The 18490-nt window shown below is 37.5% G+C and overlaps 1 protein-coding gene across 4 annotated transcripts in view; it reads right to left on the bottom strand.

The window, feature by feature from the left end:
• The window catches only part of NFAT5 (nuclear factor of activated T cells 5), a 101697-nt gene that overhangs the window by 49042 nt on the left and 34165 nt on the right, over nucleotides 1-18490 (bottom strand). Inside the window, exons 1-4 of one of the 4 annotated variants that reach the window (XM_019487737.2) lie at nucleotides 17117-17201; nucleotides 8463-8575; nucleotides 3089-3150; nucleotides 2076-2634 (exon numbers count right to left, since the gene is read on the bottom strand). In XM_019487737.2, the coding sequence (XP_019343282.1) occupies nucleotides 2076-2605 (530 nt within the window). In that variant the 5' untranslated portion in view covers nucleotides 2606-2634; nucleotides 3089-3150; nucleotides 8463-8575; nucleotides 17117-17201. Of the gene's footprint in view, nucleotides 1-2075; nucleotides 2635-3088; nucleotides 3151-8462; nucleotides 8576-17116; nucleotides 17243-18490 lie in introns of those variants that run through there. The other 3 variants (XM_006258823.4, XM_019487736.2, XM_006258824.4) reach the window with 3 other exon arrangements.

The raw sequence follows: 18490 nt of genomic DNA, 5'->3' as shown, positions 1-18490 counted from the left end.
AAGCCCATTCTACTGGTACAAAGAAAGAGTGAAAAATGAGATAAAATAATTCAAAATCAGGAACAGGAATTTTCCCTTTTCCCCTGGACAATCATTTTGACCCCTTTTAAAAAGGCTTTGCAAACTGACACCTTGTAAGGAACATCCCACCCCCCCGTTTGTTTGTTTTTTAATTTATAGCCTTCAGAGAAAACAATTAATCTCTTCTGAAACTAACAGTGTGTCCATTTTGCAATCAGGAAGAATAGCAAGTGTCCTTTCCTTCCCTCTCTCCAGATGCCAGTTCATTTGCCTGAGCTCCACTAAGCAGAAAAAACAGAACTAAACAAAAAGTCATTTCCACAACCTGGATTTCTAGTGCTGAACCTCCACAGTGTAACTACAGAAGGGGTTTTTTTTTTATACCCATGCTAGTTATTTCTGATTCCAGAACCCCTCTCAATACAAATCTACTACTTGGAACCGCATCCAAAATTTAAGGTTGTCCTTAGAAAACCTCTATTTTATTGATATATGCTAGTTAGTTGTTGCTACACTAATATTGACTATTATAGTTGTAACCTCTTCATCATTAAAGTTGCAGAGGTCATATTTATTAGTCTGTACTTTCTAAGTCTGTCCATCTTGTCTGGAGATGACTTCTATGAGCACACAGCTCTTAACTTCAGGGAAAGTTTCTATCCATGGTAACTGATCATTAACTGGCTTCTTTTAAGATTGGTGGTACCTGTTTTCTATCCTTCCAAGGAAATGTCTTATATCAATATGTATTCCATTTTGAAGTCACAAAACAAGTTAAAAACATTTAATGTTTTACTTAATTATTATTTCACCCCAGTGAAAATACAAGAGGTTGGATGGTTTCATCCAAATGACTAACATTTTTATTACCCCTTATGTTATGTATTTTTGCTGGAGGATGAGTGGGCACATGTGTGTATTCTACATCCTGGTTCCCATCTTACCAAATGACTTCTCTAAGATACTACAAAGCAGTACCACACTCTGGAGAGTTTCTTAGAATCACTGGTTTTAGTGGCATTTTAAGTATGGAACTGCAGTGACCCTGAGAATACAGACTAAAGGGCTCTTTCCCTTTGGAATATGAAAAAACCTCATCTTTCCCTTCAGTCTTATTTTAATATTCACCACACCAGTAGTGAACATTAAAACATACTGCAAGCACATACATAAAAGTAAAAACAAATGTACCCGCTGTAGACTGTAGCATAAAAATAAGTATTAAAGAAGCCACAAGTCAAAACAAACCAAAACAAAACAAAAAAAATCACACTATTGTAAATCGACGTACAGTTTCTCTCTAAAGCAACTACTGAAATGTATATAGTGAACAGTGTGAAGTGGAGAGATGAGAGAACACCACCCAGGCGTGCCCACATACAAACACACGCATGCACACAACCCAGAAGCACAGAGAGAAACAGGATTAGAGATTTATTTCTGAAAAAATCAAATACAGAATTGAATTAACACGTAAAACAAAATTTGGTTCAGCATATAATCTTAACATTTTATCAAAAAGTGGAAGAGGTGTTAATTTAAATGCTGAGAGACCTTAACAAGGCATTAATTTCTATACCCATGGCTCTCTCTATTTGGTAAATAGAGAAAAAGACAGACAGAGGTAAAGTGTACAGACTGAGATCCTCACATAAATGTCTAACAAGGTAATTTTGGAAAAGCAGTATTGAACAAATGTAAGATCTGTATAAAACATATGGCTTAGTTTCTTTTCTTTTATTTGCAGAGATGGAGTTATTCGCTTAAAACTTCCTATCTTTTAAGAACCACAATCAACTGGTGAAAATAAATTGGCTAATCACATCAGTGCTGGAATGAATAATGAAATTCAGAATCTTGCGTTTCAAAAAATCTTAGCTTTGCCTTTTCCAGTACAAAATTTATCATAGATTAAGATACACCAGGGCAGGACAGGCTCTGTTTATGTGAGAACCCAAGCAAGACACTTGAGAAAAAAAAATAAAAATCAAGGAATGTTTTATTAGTCTGGTTTTACATATGCTTATAGAACTTTAAAAAATGTAGATACCAACCCATTTCCTGCTTTTGAGTTGCCTTTGCTGTCCGTGCTGAGCTGAGAAAGGACATAGTGAGGCGCTTTGGCACTGTCGGCATCAAAGATATCCATGTTGGATTCTTCACAATCTCGGCGTTTGATCCCTGGCCTCTGCTTTGGATTGCGTTTGCGTGATTTACGTGGCACCTCAGTGTTATCATTGTAGGAACTGGTGCTCATGTTACTGAAGTTGGAGGGGGAATCCTCCATCCACATACTGCAGCTCTGCTCTGACTCCAATCCACACCCTTCATCCTGGCAGGACATCCGACTGTTATCCAGCAAATCCTCAGGTGGTGGTGAGATGTACAGGACTGTGTGTCTCTTCGGCGTTGACTGTTGCTGCTGGATTGTGTTACTGGTTAACTGCTTTTCACTTACCCCTCGGTTACTTACCCCCACGGCTGAGGAGCAGCTCTCCACTTTCATAGCCTTGCTGTCGGTGACTGAGGTAGAGTAAATGGTAGGACTGGAAGAGGTGGTAAAGGAGCTGCAAGCACCGCCCATGGAGGAAGAGGAGGGAGCTGAAGAAGCATCTGCGGTGTATAATTCAGAAGTAAATACAAGATACCTATTGCCATCTGCGCTGGCTATAGCAGTCCCACTGAAATAGTATGATTTGTGAACTGATTTTTCCCCCAAATGCATATTTGGAATTTGGTAAGGTTTAAATATAAATGCTTAAAGCAATAGAAGGCCTAAGCAATACAATATTTTTGAAGTGTCCAAATGGTACTTAATCTTTTATGCTGTAATCAATTAAAAAAAACAACTTAACTTTAAGTCATAAAAATGGCTGCAAGTAAACAGTATTTGCTGCCTCAACAGGACTAATTATTTGAATGTAAGCCATTTTATCAAAAATAATGGAAACCCCAATGCAAAATGCTTGTAGTCCACATTCAATGCCAATTAAACCATTCATTATTAGAATTTTTTGAAAAAGATGGGACTGTGCTTAGCCACAAAATATTAAAATAAGTTTCTAACCTATGAAGCAGAGAACTACAGGTCATTTTTAATGCAGACACTCCCTGCTTCAGAGGCAAATCCTGGAATAAAAATATGAGAAAATAAATGAGAAAAGAGCTGCTGATTATTCCAGATATCAATTATAAAATGAGAAATAAAATAGAAAAATCAACTGAATTGTAGGCAAAATGGAACTGGTACCAGTCACTATACAACTCCTGGTTGTGTAAGGTCAGAATGGAAATGAAATATCTGATTTGGAGCATGCTGGGTACAAAAAAGTAAGAGGTTTCTAACCAGGATCTGAGGTTGGAAGCGGTAGCCTCAGGCAAACTCCCCCAGAATTTGTTAGTCAGTTCCCTTATACAGAGAAAAAAGCAGTATAGAACCAATTTGGGACAGATTTCTTAAAGTTCGCTCATGCTTCAGAGTCTTCAGGAACAATAATTAATAGGGTCCTCTACCCACCTACTCCCAAAGATGATTTGACGGACTAAACCAGGCATTCTAAAGATCAGGCTGCTTTTGAAACGTGAAAGCAGGATTAAGTGGTTAAAACACACACAGAAGAGAGCAACATAATCATTTCTATTAAAAAAGATTTTCTGGACAAATCTCTCTCAAACCTTTTACCATAGGCGTGCAAGTGAAACAAACAAAAATGACTTAAAATGAAAGTTGATATATTTTTAATTGAGGCTTATTACAGAACAGTTCACTGGACTTTTTATTATAGATTAGATGATAAGATTCTGGGAAATAAACTATTTTCTTCTCTGTTTAAATAGCGTTGGCCCCATACACACAAGTCAAATAATAAATAATAGGAATTGGACATGTTTTAAAAGAATAACTTGGTAAATATCCATGGCATGATGCTGCACACCTTGGAATATCAATAGCTAAAGATATTGTCATTACTGAAGTACAGTACACAATATCTATCTTGCAAGAAGACTAGATTTCTTAAAATAAAAAAGGTAATAGATTCCTCATAAGTAATCAAAAATTGAAGGAATCATTTCTGTTAATCCAGGTTGAACGACAGAGGAAATCTCGGAGAAGTAAACAAGAAAAAATAAAGTCTGTGTAGCTGTGAACTATGGGCTTAAACAACAGTGACAACAAACTTAAAAAATGGGCAGGATTTTTTGTGGTATCTTTTATTAGACCAAATGTATAGTCAGGAAAGATGGTGGACAAGCTTCTGGACAAAGTGCCCTTCTTCAGGTCTGAGAAAGCAGACACAGGCTTAGCTAAATAACAGAAAAAAATGGTTTCTGTTTACCTCTAGATAAATGAAAGCAGCTGCTTAAAGGATGGAGAACAGGACACCCCTTCTACATAATTAGGTTATCCGTTCAACCACATTTAGTTTTGAAGCTACTTCTGATCACCTCTCTTTGCTCCTATACTTCACTGCCATTTTCCCTTCATTCACATCATACATTTCCTGGACCCTCATGGCTATGGCTACAACACTCTAGCTCTACTAAAAATAGTATATTTGCAATTAAAATGGAAAACATTACTTATGAAAAGTCCTTAAAACAGGGACTCAATTGTTTCTTGTAAAAAAAAACAAAAAACCCTCTAATGCTTTTCTTCCCTAAGTGAAATTAAATATTGCCCAACCTAGCACTGGTAAGGTTTAAGAGAAATGTAGTTGTCAGTACAGTTTATCAATAAATTACTCTACTTTCAGCCATGTAGAAAGAAGTTCCTTTCCCCCATCTCCTGGAGAAGCTGGAGCAGTTGAATGATACCAGTTCCATTTTCCAGTTTGTTCTTTGGCAAATGCAGTGGCTGAAATTGGAAGATTCAGTCACTGTGAATTGCATTCCAATTTAAAGGTAAATTTATCTTTTTTGTGTCATGCATTAATGCAATGCTTTTCCTTAGGAACATTTACAAAATTGGTGAGAACTATTCAATCTAGATATTAATTTCAATGACAATATTTAGGAGCTGATTTGCAGCCACTTTGAGTTGAGACCCTTTATTACCATATGCTGATTTTTAACTTGTTTTGCTAATATAAAACATTAGTTTCCATTCAGTATTTGTGTACTCCCTAACAGGGATACAAGTATGCAGTGTGCATATAATAGGCGTGCTGCATGCAGTGTTTGCAAGTGGAATACATGAAGCACGTAATAATCGCTGCAGATTTGTATTCCTGCACAGGAACACTTTCCTTCTTAGGCATTCATCTTTTTACAGATGACTAAACACCATGCATAATACAAACATCTCTTGGACCCTGCAAGACCTTAAGTGAAGTAATGATTATGCACCTGACCTGTGAAACAGGTAGCAAGGTTCTAGATTTGGAAAAAACCTAAATCTTTTTTCTATAGAACACAGGTTACTGATGTAAACTTATTTTGTAGCAAATAACAAATGTAAAACATTAAGAAAGTTCTTTTAAAGCAAAATTTTACACGATTCTCCACTGGGACACGGTGATCCTATCTTGCGCATAGAACGCTGCAGAGTAACCCATGAGTTGCTTTTTACCTTCATTTTCCTGTACAAATTCATTGAACAAAACTACTTATTAGCATAAAACTAAATAGCTGGTAAAGGACACGCTGCCTTAGGGTTATTAGTGAAGAGTAAAAACTTATTTGAAAATACTATAAGGCTCCAAACCAAAATTTCTTCCTTGTTTTTTTAAGAAGCGAGTTTGTGGTCTTTCAGAGATTGATTATATTGTATTCCTGCAGATTTTTAATTGAGGGAAATAATAACGACAAACTAAATTTTTGTTTAATATACTTCATATATCCTTCTCCTCTCAAATGGACAGCAATACCATCCACTAGCAGGCAACTGGCATAAAGTATGTACAAATTGGTGTTGTAATAATTTAAAAAATATGAGAAACATGAAAGTCATTAATGCCAATGAAAGAACCAGATTCCTTGCTGATATGCCTTTGTGCAAACAGGAAAATTTGAAATTCAGTTCTCAGAATAACTGAATGTCACTGGTGCTTTACAAACTTTCCAAATTATGGTACCACTAAAAAAGCAGCAGTATTTAGTTTTCACAGGTAGAGCCAACAGGCCTCCTGCCAACTTATCGTCTTACTTCAAATCGTAAACAAGGAGGGTCAGCCAAGTATGAATTCATAAAGTTACTATAATGAATAACAAGCTTATGCAGATTTTATATAGTTCCCATCTTGTTTTTAAACTATTTCAAAGCCACTTTTAATGCACACATCCCCAAAACATAAAGGGGATCTCTTGATTAAGACACATTTACGTGGTCTTTATTCCAAGTTTTCAATTGTTTAATCCTTCATTGATTTTATTCCACATTTTACTTTTTCAACCTTTTAAGAAATTCTCAGTAGAAAGGTACTGTTCTCAACAAAACAGGAAATGAGTGTAAAAACCACCTGAATGTCAGCAGCATTAGTCAACAACCCTCTTTGCGTTCTGCAAAGTTAGAGCACAGGCACACATTTTCCAATGTAAGCATTTTGTTTTTGATTTGGAACATTAGTTATTCTTTAGACACACATTAGGGTGCCTCTGTTACTGATGGCTCTACTACCTGTACTTTAATTAACAGTGCTTGCCAATAACAACAAACGGAAATATCATTTAGATGTTATTTTTACTACACTTATATTTGACATACAAGACTAAATATTACTCCATATTTCAATACAGCCTTCTTAAAATTAAGTAATGTTAAAATTCAAATTTATAAAATACAAGCCAAGTGCAGTTCATGAAAGGTGTATTGCCACAGGACTATAAACATGGCCTGCACAAGCCCTGCAACTGTACTTTATATTTCATTTTTTTCCTGTCAGAGCAAGTTGTACCACTTCTGGAAACTAAATTTATTCTGATGACCTCTTCTACTTTAAATGAAGCAAGAAGAAATTACATATGCAGCTCTCTTAAATTTGTTGCCTCTCCTTTTGCAAATATTTCTCCATAAAACCAAGCAGATTAATACAAAACAAGCAGTTTAACACAAGTCATTTCCTGTTTAATTTTCAACAACAATTTACTCACTAACAAGATGTAATTCTGTGGTTTGAAAAAGAACGAACCTAGAGTAAATCGAGAACTGTAATTTATCATAATTGGTTACCATTGCAGTTTGTAATGCAAAAGAAGGAAAAAGCACCTTTAATTTGCAGTGTACCTAGGACTGATGCAGAATTTCCAGTTGGTCAGGACATCAGTTCAGCTGTATGTTCACTTCCAAAAGCCTGAAAGCTGCCTATTAGTCCCAAGTGCCTATCCCACTTTCAGGACAGCAAAGTAAACTAATTCCCACAGCCTCCTCTATCGACTGGGATAATTTAGGTTCATTCTGAAAATAAAAAGCAGCCAAAAAAGGAGAGAGTAGGATGGGATGCAGTGCCATTACGGCATAAATGCATGCTTCCAAGCTAATATCAGGAAGAGCAACCACTTTAAAGCAAAAGTGTTATTACCTTCTGAAATTATTAAGTAATTTGTGTATACATATTTCTACACTTTATAATCTTACCAAATTAAACAGACTTTTAGCTTTTAAAAAAATCTAAATTAAAAATAATCACTGCTTGCCATTTAGGGAGTTGCTCTCGTCAGACAAGGCTTAAATGAAGGCAATCCTGAAAACCTTGGTGTCTCTCCACAGGAGTCATTCAGTGCTACCAGGATGCTCAGACCATGAAAAAAAACAAATGCCACCCTACTGGCATTTAAAGCTGCAGTTTAACTGCAAAGCAAGTTATATCCCAAAGTGGAAAACTCAAGATTTCAAGTGTAAATACATTAGAGATGGCTCTTTTTATTTTTTCAATCACCTGTGTATGAACAGCCACAACACAAGAGAAACTCTTAAAGAAATCTCATTTCTCATCCAGCCTGCGTGGTCCACTACTGGCTGTTCAGAAAACACTTAGTGAGAAAAAAAGACTTAGCATCACACAGGGTGAAACCTGGATTTTGTACAGGCCTCACACAATGGAATACAGCCTTTGTGAATGTAGTTTATTTACTTTACATGTTATATGTTCGATAATTAAATGTTCAGGCTTTCAGTGAATATTTATTTGTAGAACCATTGAACACAAAATAACTGTTTAGAATAAAACAAAGATTTCTACACACAATTTTCAACATCAACCTTGTGTTGCTAAAATTTTAAGAGGTCCAGAAGTTTTAAGAGAACCAGAACTTACAAAGTGGCTGCAAACCTGCTTTCAACACCTCACATGCCAACCTTGGATTTCTACTTTTCTTCTTCTGATATGTAAAGTCAAAAACTTTACAAAAAAAGTTTAGTTTCAATCAGTATCAATCCACTATTTAGAAACAAAAAAAGAAAGAAAGGAAAGAGACTTATGAAGAAGTCTGAAAACAAGACCGACCTATACCCTGGGTGAGATTGGATGGGTTAAGTGTCTCTGGCACTATTTGTCTTCACTATTGACAGACACTGTCACACAACCCACCACACGATGCCTGTCTCTGAATGGCGGAGCTAGAATGCAAGTTAAGTGTATTAATAGAGAAAACAACTAGCATCCCAGCAAATATAATCAAGCAATCCAATTCACCAGTTATTAAAAATAGTCACAAAGATCTCAGGTAGCTTTGTTAATTTAATTTACATTAAGCTAAAAACAGTTTCAATTCCCCTTATATCCATATGCTGATAGATACAAGCAGTGCTTTATACTGAGAACACATACACAATTCAATCCATTTTTATACAAATAATATCCCTTATTAAGTTAACACTCAAGTTTAGAAATAAATAACTGGTAATTTCTTACCTGGAACTTTTGTTAGTGACTCATATCCACCAATTCAGTTTAGTAGGTTTTCCCACTCACAGCGGTAATCAGATACAATCAAGCAAGTCAGAATTTTTGGATCCCTTCAGCTGCTCTCTCCTTTCATCTCTCCAGTTTCCTTACTATCCTAAAGGAATAACTGTGAGGTTTCTTGACTGGCAGATCTATATTACAAGCATCTCCAGATGGGACATTATCGCTGTTTCTCAGATCCACTGGTTCCTTTCAAGAACACAATCATGTTGGCCTGGGCTTTTTTTTTTTTTTTAAACCACCACTATTACAAGAAACTCCTTCTGAGCAACTGTGCATCAGGTTTGTCCCCTATTTCCAGGGTCTTTTGCAACATGCTAAGAATGGCACAATTTCATAATTACCAACTGAATTCCAAACTTGGCAAGAAACAGCAAGAAGTATTTAATATAAGAAACCTCCATCAAGAACCTGTTTATGGAAGAAGAACCAGGAGGTCTGACTCAAGAGCTCCGGGAACTTAAGGCCTTACTGGTTGGACCTCAAATCAGAAAGAAGAGGCAGAAAGCGACTTGGGGCTATAACAAAGACAGCAGTGAGAGAATTGAAGGTCTACTTTTTTCTTCTATTGTACTGAAGAGGGAGAGCAAGCACACTGCCAACTGCAGTTTCCACCCCCCAAAAAGGCTATTAATAGGACTTGTACTTTGCATGTCCCAGAGCATGAGTTCTCACCATCAGACAATTTCAGATGGATAAAAGGGATCCCCTCCCCTAACTGTCACACAGCTAGTTTCAGCTTGGTCTCTCCTGCACCATCCTCATGATACTGCATGCCCAACAGAGACCTATTCAGGAGCACAGTTTAAAACATCTTGCTCATGAGTTATTTATAGCATTAATGCCCAGAGGCCCTAGGATGTTGCGCACTGTACTAATACATAGAAGCAGGCAGGCCCTGACCTAAAGAGTTTTAATATCTAATTTACATTAATCCTACAAAGAGAGAGAAGCAATTAAGGTTTCTTGTTCAAACACACGCACAATAAACTGATTTTCCTAGATGTGCCTAACCCAATATTGAACCTCATTTCTATCTTGTTCAACTATTAGCTGGTGATTGAGGGACTTGTTGCCCAGTGGCCCATTAATGGCAAAAAACCAAAGCTTTCAAAGACTTTGGCCACCAAATCAAATGCTGATTGAACATTTAATTTCTAATAATCTGGTCACAATATAACCTTAGAAACTTACAGGGTCAGGGCTTTTGTTAGCATTTGAAATTCTGGTAACTGTTTCCTTATCAGAGGAAACGGATTATTGACATGGGCAATTCTGTCGAGCTAGAGAAATATGACAAATATTTATGACCGACGGGATAAGATGGCAGAGTAAGTCAAAGCTTCAGAAGCATAAGCCCTGCTCCAGACTCATGTGAAAGACTTTTGACAGGTAAAAAAGAAGAAAAGGGGGGACAAGTACTTGTTCATTCAGGGTAGGGAGTGAAAGGTGGGCAGATGTGCTGCTAGACGCATGACTCCTTATATACTATTAATGACAGTACCTTAAACGTGCTGGGGCAATACGCCATTAGGTTTGGACAGAACTATGCCCTTACTTCACTATTAATACATGGGGAGGAGGTGGAAGGGAAGGTTTAAAAAAAAGTGACACCCTAGTTCCAATTATTCAAAATCCAAGTTCCACTGCAGAAAGGATGTGGACAAATTGGAGAGTCCAGCAGAGGGTAATGAAAATTGTTCAGGGGCTAGGGCACATGACTTGCGAGGAGAGGCTGAGGGAACTAGGCTTATTTAGTCAAGGGAAGAGAAGACTATGGGGAGATTGAAAAGCAGCCTTCAACTTGCTGCAGCAGGGCTGCAAAGAGGATGGAGCTGGACTGTTTTCAGTGGGGGAAGATGACAGGACAAGAAGCAATGGGCTCAAGTTGCAGCCAGGGAAGTTGAGGTTGGATATTAAGGAAAACTCTCTCACAAAGAAGGTAGTAAAGCACTGGAACAGGTCGTCCAGAGAGGTTGCGGACTTCCCATCCTTGGAGGCTTTTAAGACCCGGCTAGACCCCTCGCTCCTACCCTGGGGGTCTTCAAAAGGAGGCTAGATGATCACCTAGCTGGGGTCGTGTGACCCCAGCATTCTTTCCGGCCCATGGCAGGGGGTAGGACTTGATGATCTGCTCAGGTCCCCTCCGACCCTACCTATTATGAAATTATGACAAAGCCTTGGCCAGGATAATTAGGTGGGGCTGGTCCTGCTTTAAGCAAGGAGTTGGACCAGACATGAACTCCTGAGGTCCCTTCCAATCCTCATTTTCTATCATTCTAGGATTTTAAAGTTTTATTTGCAGATAACAGTTTCAGTTACTTAAGTGCAAGTACAATTTATACAGCTTCTTCAGTTTTATGGAGGAAAATAAAGTGAACCAGTTCCTCTAGTCTATGGTCTCAAGACTGGAAAAATGATTATCTAGCTTTTCCATTGATTCACAAGTAGATGGCAAAATTCAATTTTCACAGAAATGTGCAAAAGTGTATCTGAGAGTTTGATTTGTTGTGGGTTTCTGTTTTGTTTTATAAAGAAGCTTGATTACCTCTGTAAACCTGCCACATACTTTTTAAAAAAGAAACAGTCCAGCAGCCCACAGCAGTGGTAGATTCAATTACTTAGCAAATACTACACTACTATAGATTTTCCCATTAACCTCCTTTCAGAGGGACAAACTTCTGCATAAAGGAATGCCATAATGCCTTACATCACCAGGATGGCAACTAACAGCATCCCACAGAAGACCTTTTTATTTCTGGACAGGAGAGGGGACATGAGAGTGCAGGGAAGGTTTGTATATGCAAGTCTATGCAATGCTCTTTCAAGATATTAATATAATTTTTTACTGGATATTGTTAGCACAAAAATACATCATGCAACACACACCATTTCATTCCACACGTGCGGATGCAATTTAAAAGGATGAAACGAATATGATTCAGTGAGTGTTACCCTGTGCTTACAGGGTGTGCTGTTTGATTGTCATTAGAGACAAACACATTGAGACGGGAACTGGAAGCTAACAGAGAGCCAGCTGTAGTCTGGAAGACTTTTCCTAATGTCAGGAGGGGGAAAACATGGAAGCAGGACCTAATGCTTACTGTGACAGAATGGTAAGAGGAACAAGAACTCTGAAAAAGATAGGCTGGAAAGGATTCATTCTTATTCATCTTCAACACTTTTCAAACTATCCTTGTAACAATTATTTCGGAGGGACAAGAAAAAGGAAGACAGCTCACAACCAAGACTCTCTTGCAGTTTTCTATGTAGTGGGCAATTTTATCACACCTGCTAATTCAGAGGTAAGGTTCACACATCACATTTATCTTTCAAAAAGCTTAAAGTGTTTTAGGATAGAGGGGCACTGGCTTTTGAAGTATTCCAAATAAAAGACAGAGGGTTTATGACTTGCTTCTAGCAATATACGCAGTTAGAGAGATTTAAATTAGCATTCTGAACAGAAAGATGACAGTTTGTTTCAACCAACGTTGCAGAACAGAAAGTATCCTTTGGTGCAAAAAATCTGGTCAACATTTGAGAAATGCAACTGAAGAAGCAAGTACCACTTGTTACAAAGGTATGAAAATTATAATCACAGGCAAAACTGGAAAGTAGGTTACGTGAGCTCCAGCCACACTGGTCTTTGTAAACGAGAAATTAGAGTGTAGCCAACACTGGAACTACTTGGCATAAAGCCTTCATCTCTATCATCTGCAACTGAAGAGCCTCACAAACGATCCGTATTTACTCTTGGGAATACGCTCATGTTGGTATGTGAGGGACACACTTCATTCGCATGTTCCTCTTGTAACTGCTCTCTGAATGAAGACTTGACAAAAGGGAGTAGTAAACAGAGAGCCCACAATGTTAGTCTAATGCTATCTCCCGGGGAGCCACTTTCCTGTCTTCTGTCTTCTGGAAGTGTGACATATCTAGGTGCCTGAGAAAGAAGCTGAGGGCATCAAATGTTGCAGCATAAAACTCTGGATTCCTACTTTTTTATATTTGCCTGATTAGCATTAAAAGAGTGGGTAAAACCCCTTCAGCCTGGATTGATGAATACGAGATCCTTGTTTTGTTACTAAAATAATCAAATGTGTTCATGAGAACCCAATTATCAACCTTTATTTTAGTTTTAAACAGTTCTGTAAATTGTAAAACAAATCTTAAATAGAAGAACTAGAAGTCTGCTCCTGCCAGGCCCTTATAACAGAAAACAGCTAATCCCGCTCCTTTAAAAATCTGAAGAATTAATTGCAGCAAGACCTTTATGTAATACATACTATAAGGAACAAAACCTTAGATCAACACAACTGATAGAAAAAGACTAAGCTAACTGTTTTCTAGGCAGATACTGTGCTACCTTGTGATGAGGTAAAGGGAATGAACTTATGTTAAATCTTAAAAGAGGGGGGAGGAGGGGAATCTCTGATCACTTGGTCATTGTCTATTATTCAATCCTCTCATTGCCACTTAAATGTATACCTGCAGCTGTTTTCTTGACACTTGACATTTCTGGTTTGCTTCATCTCTTACAGTAATAACCAAGTCAATTTAAATTGGCTATTCTACAATAACAAAGGTTTGGCCTCTTAGCATTTCCATAAAACACTGTAGTTTCAGGATAAATAAGATCAGACACAAAAGATTTACACAAAACAATGGAAAGATTCAAGAACAAACAGACTGGAGCTCTAAGCTGCCAAGGTCACCTTCCCTATCAAATCTACCATCCATACAAGTGTCAGCCATATGAAAGTGTGAATGTCCTCTTTTTTGAAGGCCTTGATTTGTTATAAGTGACGGTCAGGTTGAATGGAGGTCACCACCATGAGACATTTCGGCACCTTTGGAAATTGGAGAATCAAGCCCTCCAAAATACCAAAAAAAGTTAAAGTGGTTATTAACTCATCTCTCAAATGCCAAGCTCCTTGGACCTCCCAGGGCAGCTGAAGTAACATACATCTCTCCTTGTGGCCAAAGGGAAGGGGGGAGGCAGAGCCAGTGAATACCTCTGGTCAGAAGACATCTCTTTGGATAAAATAAAGCCCAAGTTCTCAGTGCATAACCTTTACTGTGCAACTCATCTCACCTCTGAGGATCAAATAAGAAATGTGCAGCAGGACCCAGTGGTCCTTCTGAAACAGCAGCAGGAGGGGGTCAAAGAGCTCACACGATTCTGTACCGCATCTAACGTGCCCAGTACATTCACTCATTCTGATCACACCAAATGTCAAAAAACATGGTGTATCCACTATTAGAGCAGCCTTGGGAAAGCACCGATGTAAACACACCAGAAGCAAAGTGGTGCTAAGCGCACACACCAAACTCCAGCTATGCTGCTTTTTTATTCTGACTTTGATGTGCACTAGGAAGTGAATGGGAAAGTGTTTTTACAGTAGTAATCCCTTGTATGGTCAGGGAAGTGCAAATATGTCCTTTGGGTGCAACATCAGTAACCATCTGCTAGAGTCCCCTGTAGAGCTCCACACTTCCCTCCTCTCCTTACCCTCCACTCTTCTGCGGAGAGCTGTTTTCCCAGTTTCAGATTAGGGTTAACATAATCAAGCCTCAGACTTAGACACACTCAAGCAGTTCCTGAGGATATAAGGTGTTTTTCTCTCCCTCATCTTCCATAACAGATCCAAGTTCCTGGGGAGGAGGAGAACAGATTCTCTTTTTCAGCCCCAGCTCTCGCTCTGTGTGTGTGGGGGGGGGGGAGGGGAGGAGGGGCAAAAAAGGGGGGCAAGTCTCCCCCCTGTTGTCTTCTTTTCCAAGGGAAAGTTCTTCTCCTTAGATGCACATCTTTTTCTTTCTTTCAAGGGCATGATGAAGGCAGAGTAAAGGAAAATATACTAACATTATCATTAATTTCATAAAATAGAAGACAGACTTGTCATTTCAGCAGGTGACACAAGTGAACAGTGGATAAGACTGACAGGGTACAAGATGGGATTTTCAAAGTACTAAAACCCTGAACTTGCATTGAAAAATCAACAGGGTTGCATCACTTAACTCTTTGTATGTTCCTTTAAAAGATTCTTCCATAAAAGTTTTGGCTTAGGGTTCATCACTGTTATACAACAGGGACAACTAGGGAAAGGGGGAGGGCTGATCACTGATTTAGGCTTTTGGCAATGCTACAAACACAAATATAAATGTACTGAAACGACTAAGACTCCATCATTCTCATCCTCATTTTTAAAGGAATGTAACATTAGTGATGAGAACAAAACTTATAACATTTAATCCTGCTTTTTAATAAAGCTTGTAATATCTAAATCTCTAGGTCTCTTAGAATCAGGCATACTATTTTTGACCCAGCTTCCTAACTGCACCTTATAAAACTGAACGCTCAACTGGTTTCTCACAGTGCTGATGAATGTGAATCTGGGTGACATTAGAAAGTCCTTTAGGTTCAATTAATATGGTACTTTCTTCCACTGTTTAAAAATAAACCTCTAAAGTATACTAGTTTTTTAGCTGGTTTGTTTGTTTGTTTTTAAGGAAAGAATGGTCTGTGCTGCAGTGAAACTAAAACACAGCTACCGTATTTCCAGATTTTTTTAAAAAGGAACTGGATTGAGTATCAGTATTGGCTAAAAGCCTAGAGGTAACAGACATTTAGTTCCATTTATCTAAATTCATTACTTAACTTGTCTCAGGAAAAAATAAAGAAATAATTAGCAGTCAATTTTTATCTGTGGATTTAAAGTGTAGCAATACCTTCAAAAAAATTATCTGTTTCTGAAAAAATGCTCAGTTGCTGCTGTAACATCAAACCAGATTCACTATGAAATACTGAGCTAAAATACCTTGAAGTTAAGGGCATGCTGGACTATTTTGGGATCAAACATTACAAAGAGTACCACGTCTTATAAAATGTAGTAACTAACAAATTCCACAGGACACAATTAAATCCACAGATTCTTTTAGAAAATGTCTGGCAAAACATGAACGGTGATCTGTGCTGAAAAGTTTCTCTACCAGGTTTAAGCCATCTCAGTGTCCAGCCAGTAAGACTGCTTATTGCACTGTGCAGTTCTGGGGGAAATGTTCTCATACAGGGTTAATATATATATATGAACACACAGTGAGTGCTTTCTTTATAATGCAGCTCTCAGCATTCCCATTTCAAACATTAATTTTGTAGAACTTAAGGCCAACACACTTCTCTTTTTACAAGCTTGATGTTACTTTATAAAGATTGTAGGGATCAGATTATCCCCAAAATCCCAAATCACGAGAGAAGATGCATTATCTGCAGGTGCAATGATTACTTTGCTTTTTTGCTAGAGTGAAGGTGCTTAATAGTCCATACCAGCTGACTAAAGAGGAATTACAGCTGTGCAAGTCAGCAGTGAATTATGCTGTTGCCAACTTCAGAAATCAAAATTTTGTTCTTAGCAGTACTCTACCTCTTCCTTATTATTTTTTAAATGAAGATCAATGAAAGGGGCTTTGTGATTTTACTCTAAAATATGCTTTTTTGGGAAATAAAATAAATACAATATACTAAGACTAAATAGCATGCCTTAGATTTTTTCCCCCAAGGGCAGCATAATTCTTTTTGTAAATTACAGTTTAGAATTAAAACATTAAGTCTAATTTTACAGTGACTAGTAAATTACATTTAAGTTTCAGTGTCAAATAAAAAGCTGTAGCATGTACTACAAAAACAAATGTGATTTAACCCTGAGAACTTCTTCAGGCTCTGCAAAAAACCCCCGAGAACTGTATTTTCTATTTCTGTAGCCTGATAAAAGCCTCATGGCCAAAATATGATCTCATATTCCATTTTATATCCTAGTTGGAATTCACTGTTTTATAAACAGTCAACAGACTGACTCGGTTCCAAATTGGTGCTTTCTACAGTTGGAGACAAGAGCACATTCTAGGAGTTGATACACATCTATAATGTTGAAGACTGTACCAATCAAAATACTAATATTAAATCTTTCTTTTAAATATATTACAAATGCAATGCTGGTGTTATTAACATAACTTTTAAGATGGCATATATAATAACTTATGTAATTATACTTAGTTTCATTATCAGAAGTCTCCTAGAATGAGCTCTCATTTTTTACTTCAGGATTTTTTCTTAGACACCAAAACTGTCATCACTGTTCATGTTGGCCAGAAAATTATAACCTTAATATCGTAACAGAATAAAATGGAATCCTTACCAGCAGCAACGACAGCTGGAGGAGGCGAACCTGCCTCACCACCACTTGTTTGGCTCATGGATGCTACAGATGTTTCTCTAGAGGGTGGTAACTGCAGCTCCTTTGGGAGAAGGTCATAGACAGATTCTGTTGGAGGTAGAGAGAAAACTATGTAATACACACTTCTGCATTTACAAATTGCGACACCTGGATCACATTTAATATTTTAGCCTAGAAATGTGGGCCACACATCCAATATCTCAAGAATCTCTACAATGCTGCATTAGCAGAATTCTTGAAACATGCTAGGGATTGGAATAACATTTATTTTAAAAGATTAAAGTAGAAGTGTCCACGATTGAACAATTTTTTATTTTCTATTTCAAAGCATAATGTATCCATATGAGAACCTGCCAGGAAGCTGCAATCATCTGGAACAATGCAGAAGACAAAACCCAGAATAAGACACGACAGAGGTGACAAGAAACCTGTAGTCCAGAGTCAGGTTGTAGAACAAACTTCCAGAGTACAGTAGTACAATCAAGTGTGATCAACTTTAGGCAAGGCTATAAAGATTTCTTATTAAATAAAACTTTACCACCATAATCAGAATGACATTCACAATAAATCACTGCTTTTCATGCATCCCCAGAAAAAAAAAGAAGCCTATTCCAAACAAAGATTTCTATAAACTGAAAAGGTAGAAGAGAGGCAAAGACAGCAGAGTCCACTAGAGGCAACACTATTCCCAGTCTATTGAGTGTGGAACGCCTTCAGACATCACAGTAATGTGTAGCAGTACAACACCTTATGTTATTATTTTGAATTAATTTATTGTGTATATAAGCAGCCATAATAATTAAAACACAGCAAAAAGAACTACAAGGGCAAGAACATAAATGTTACTCCTAACAACATATTAACTCAGCTTTTCCACACGTTTGTTGATGGCTCAGAAGCTATTAACTGCAATTAAATTACTATTTAAATACAGAATTGCCCACAGTCAAATGAAGAATTTGCCATCAAGTTAGTTCACAGTATGTTTTACTAGCACATAACGTGAAGACCAAAACATGACTATTACAAAATCAGTGCACAAGTACACAGCCAGCTCTTCCAAAGTGATGCAGAAATGTTACCACTGTTTCCAGCACCTGAAGCTTGCAAATGGAGAATGCATGCAAATAGAGTTGCAAATATAGGTGCATACCAAAGGCTTAAGAAAACTGCTTTCACATGTATCTGGATATCTACTTGGCCATGCCAGCTGTGCATGTATTATTAAAAGTTTGTCCAGTAACAAATAACTGGGCTGTCCAACAAAAAGTAAGCTACTTTGCATGGAATTCTTTTTATAAAATGAATTTTCTGAAACTATACTCAGGCAGGCAA

The sequence above is a fragment of the Alligator mississippiensis genome, chromosome 10 (assembly GCF_030867095.1).
Source record: "Alligator mississippiensis isolate rAllMis1 chromosome 10, rAllMis1, whole genome shotgun sequence".
NCBI classification, from domain to species: domain Eukaryota; kingdom Metazoa; phylum Chordata; order Crocodylia; family Alligatoridae; genus Alligator; species Alligator mississippiensis.
The sequence above is the reverse complement of the archived record's forward strand: the minus strand, read 5'-3'. Positions and strand labels throughout refer to the sequence as shown.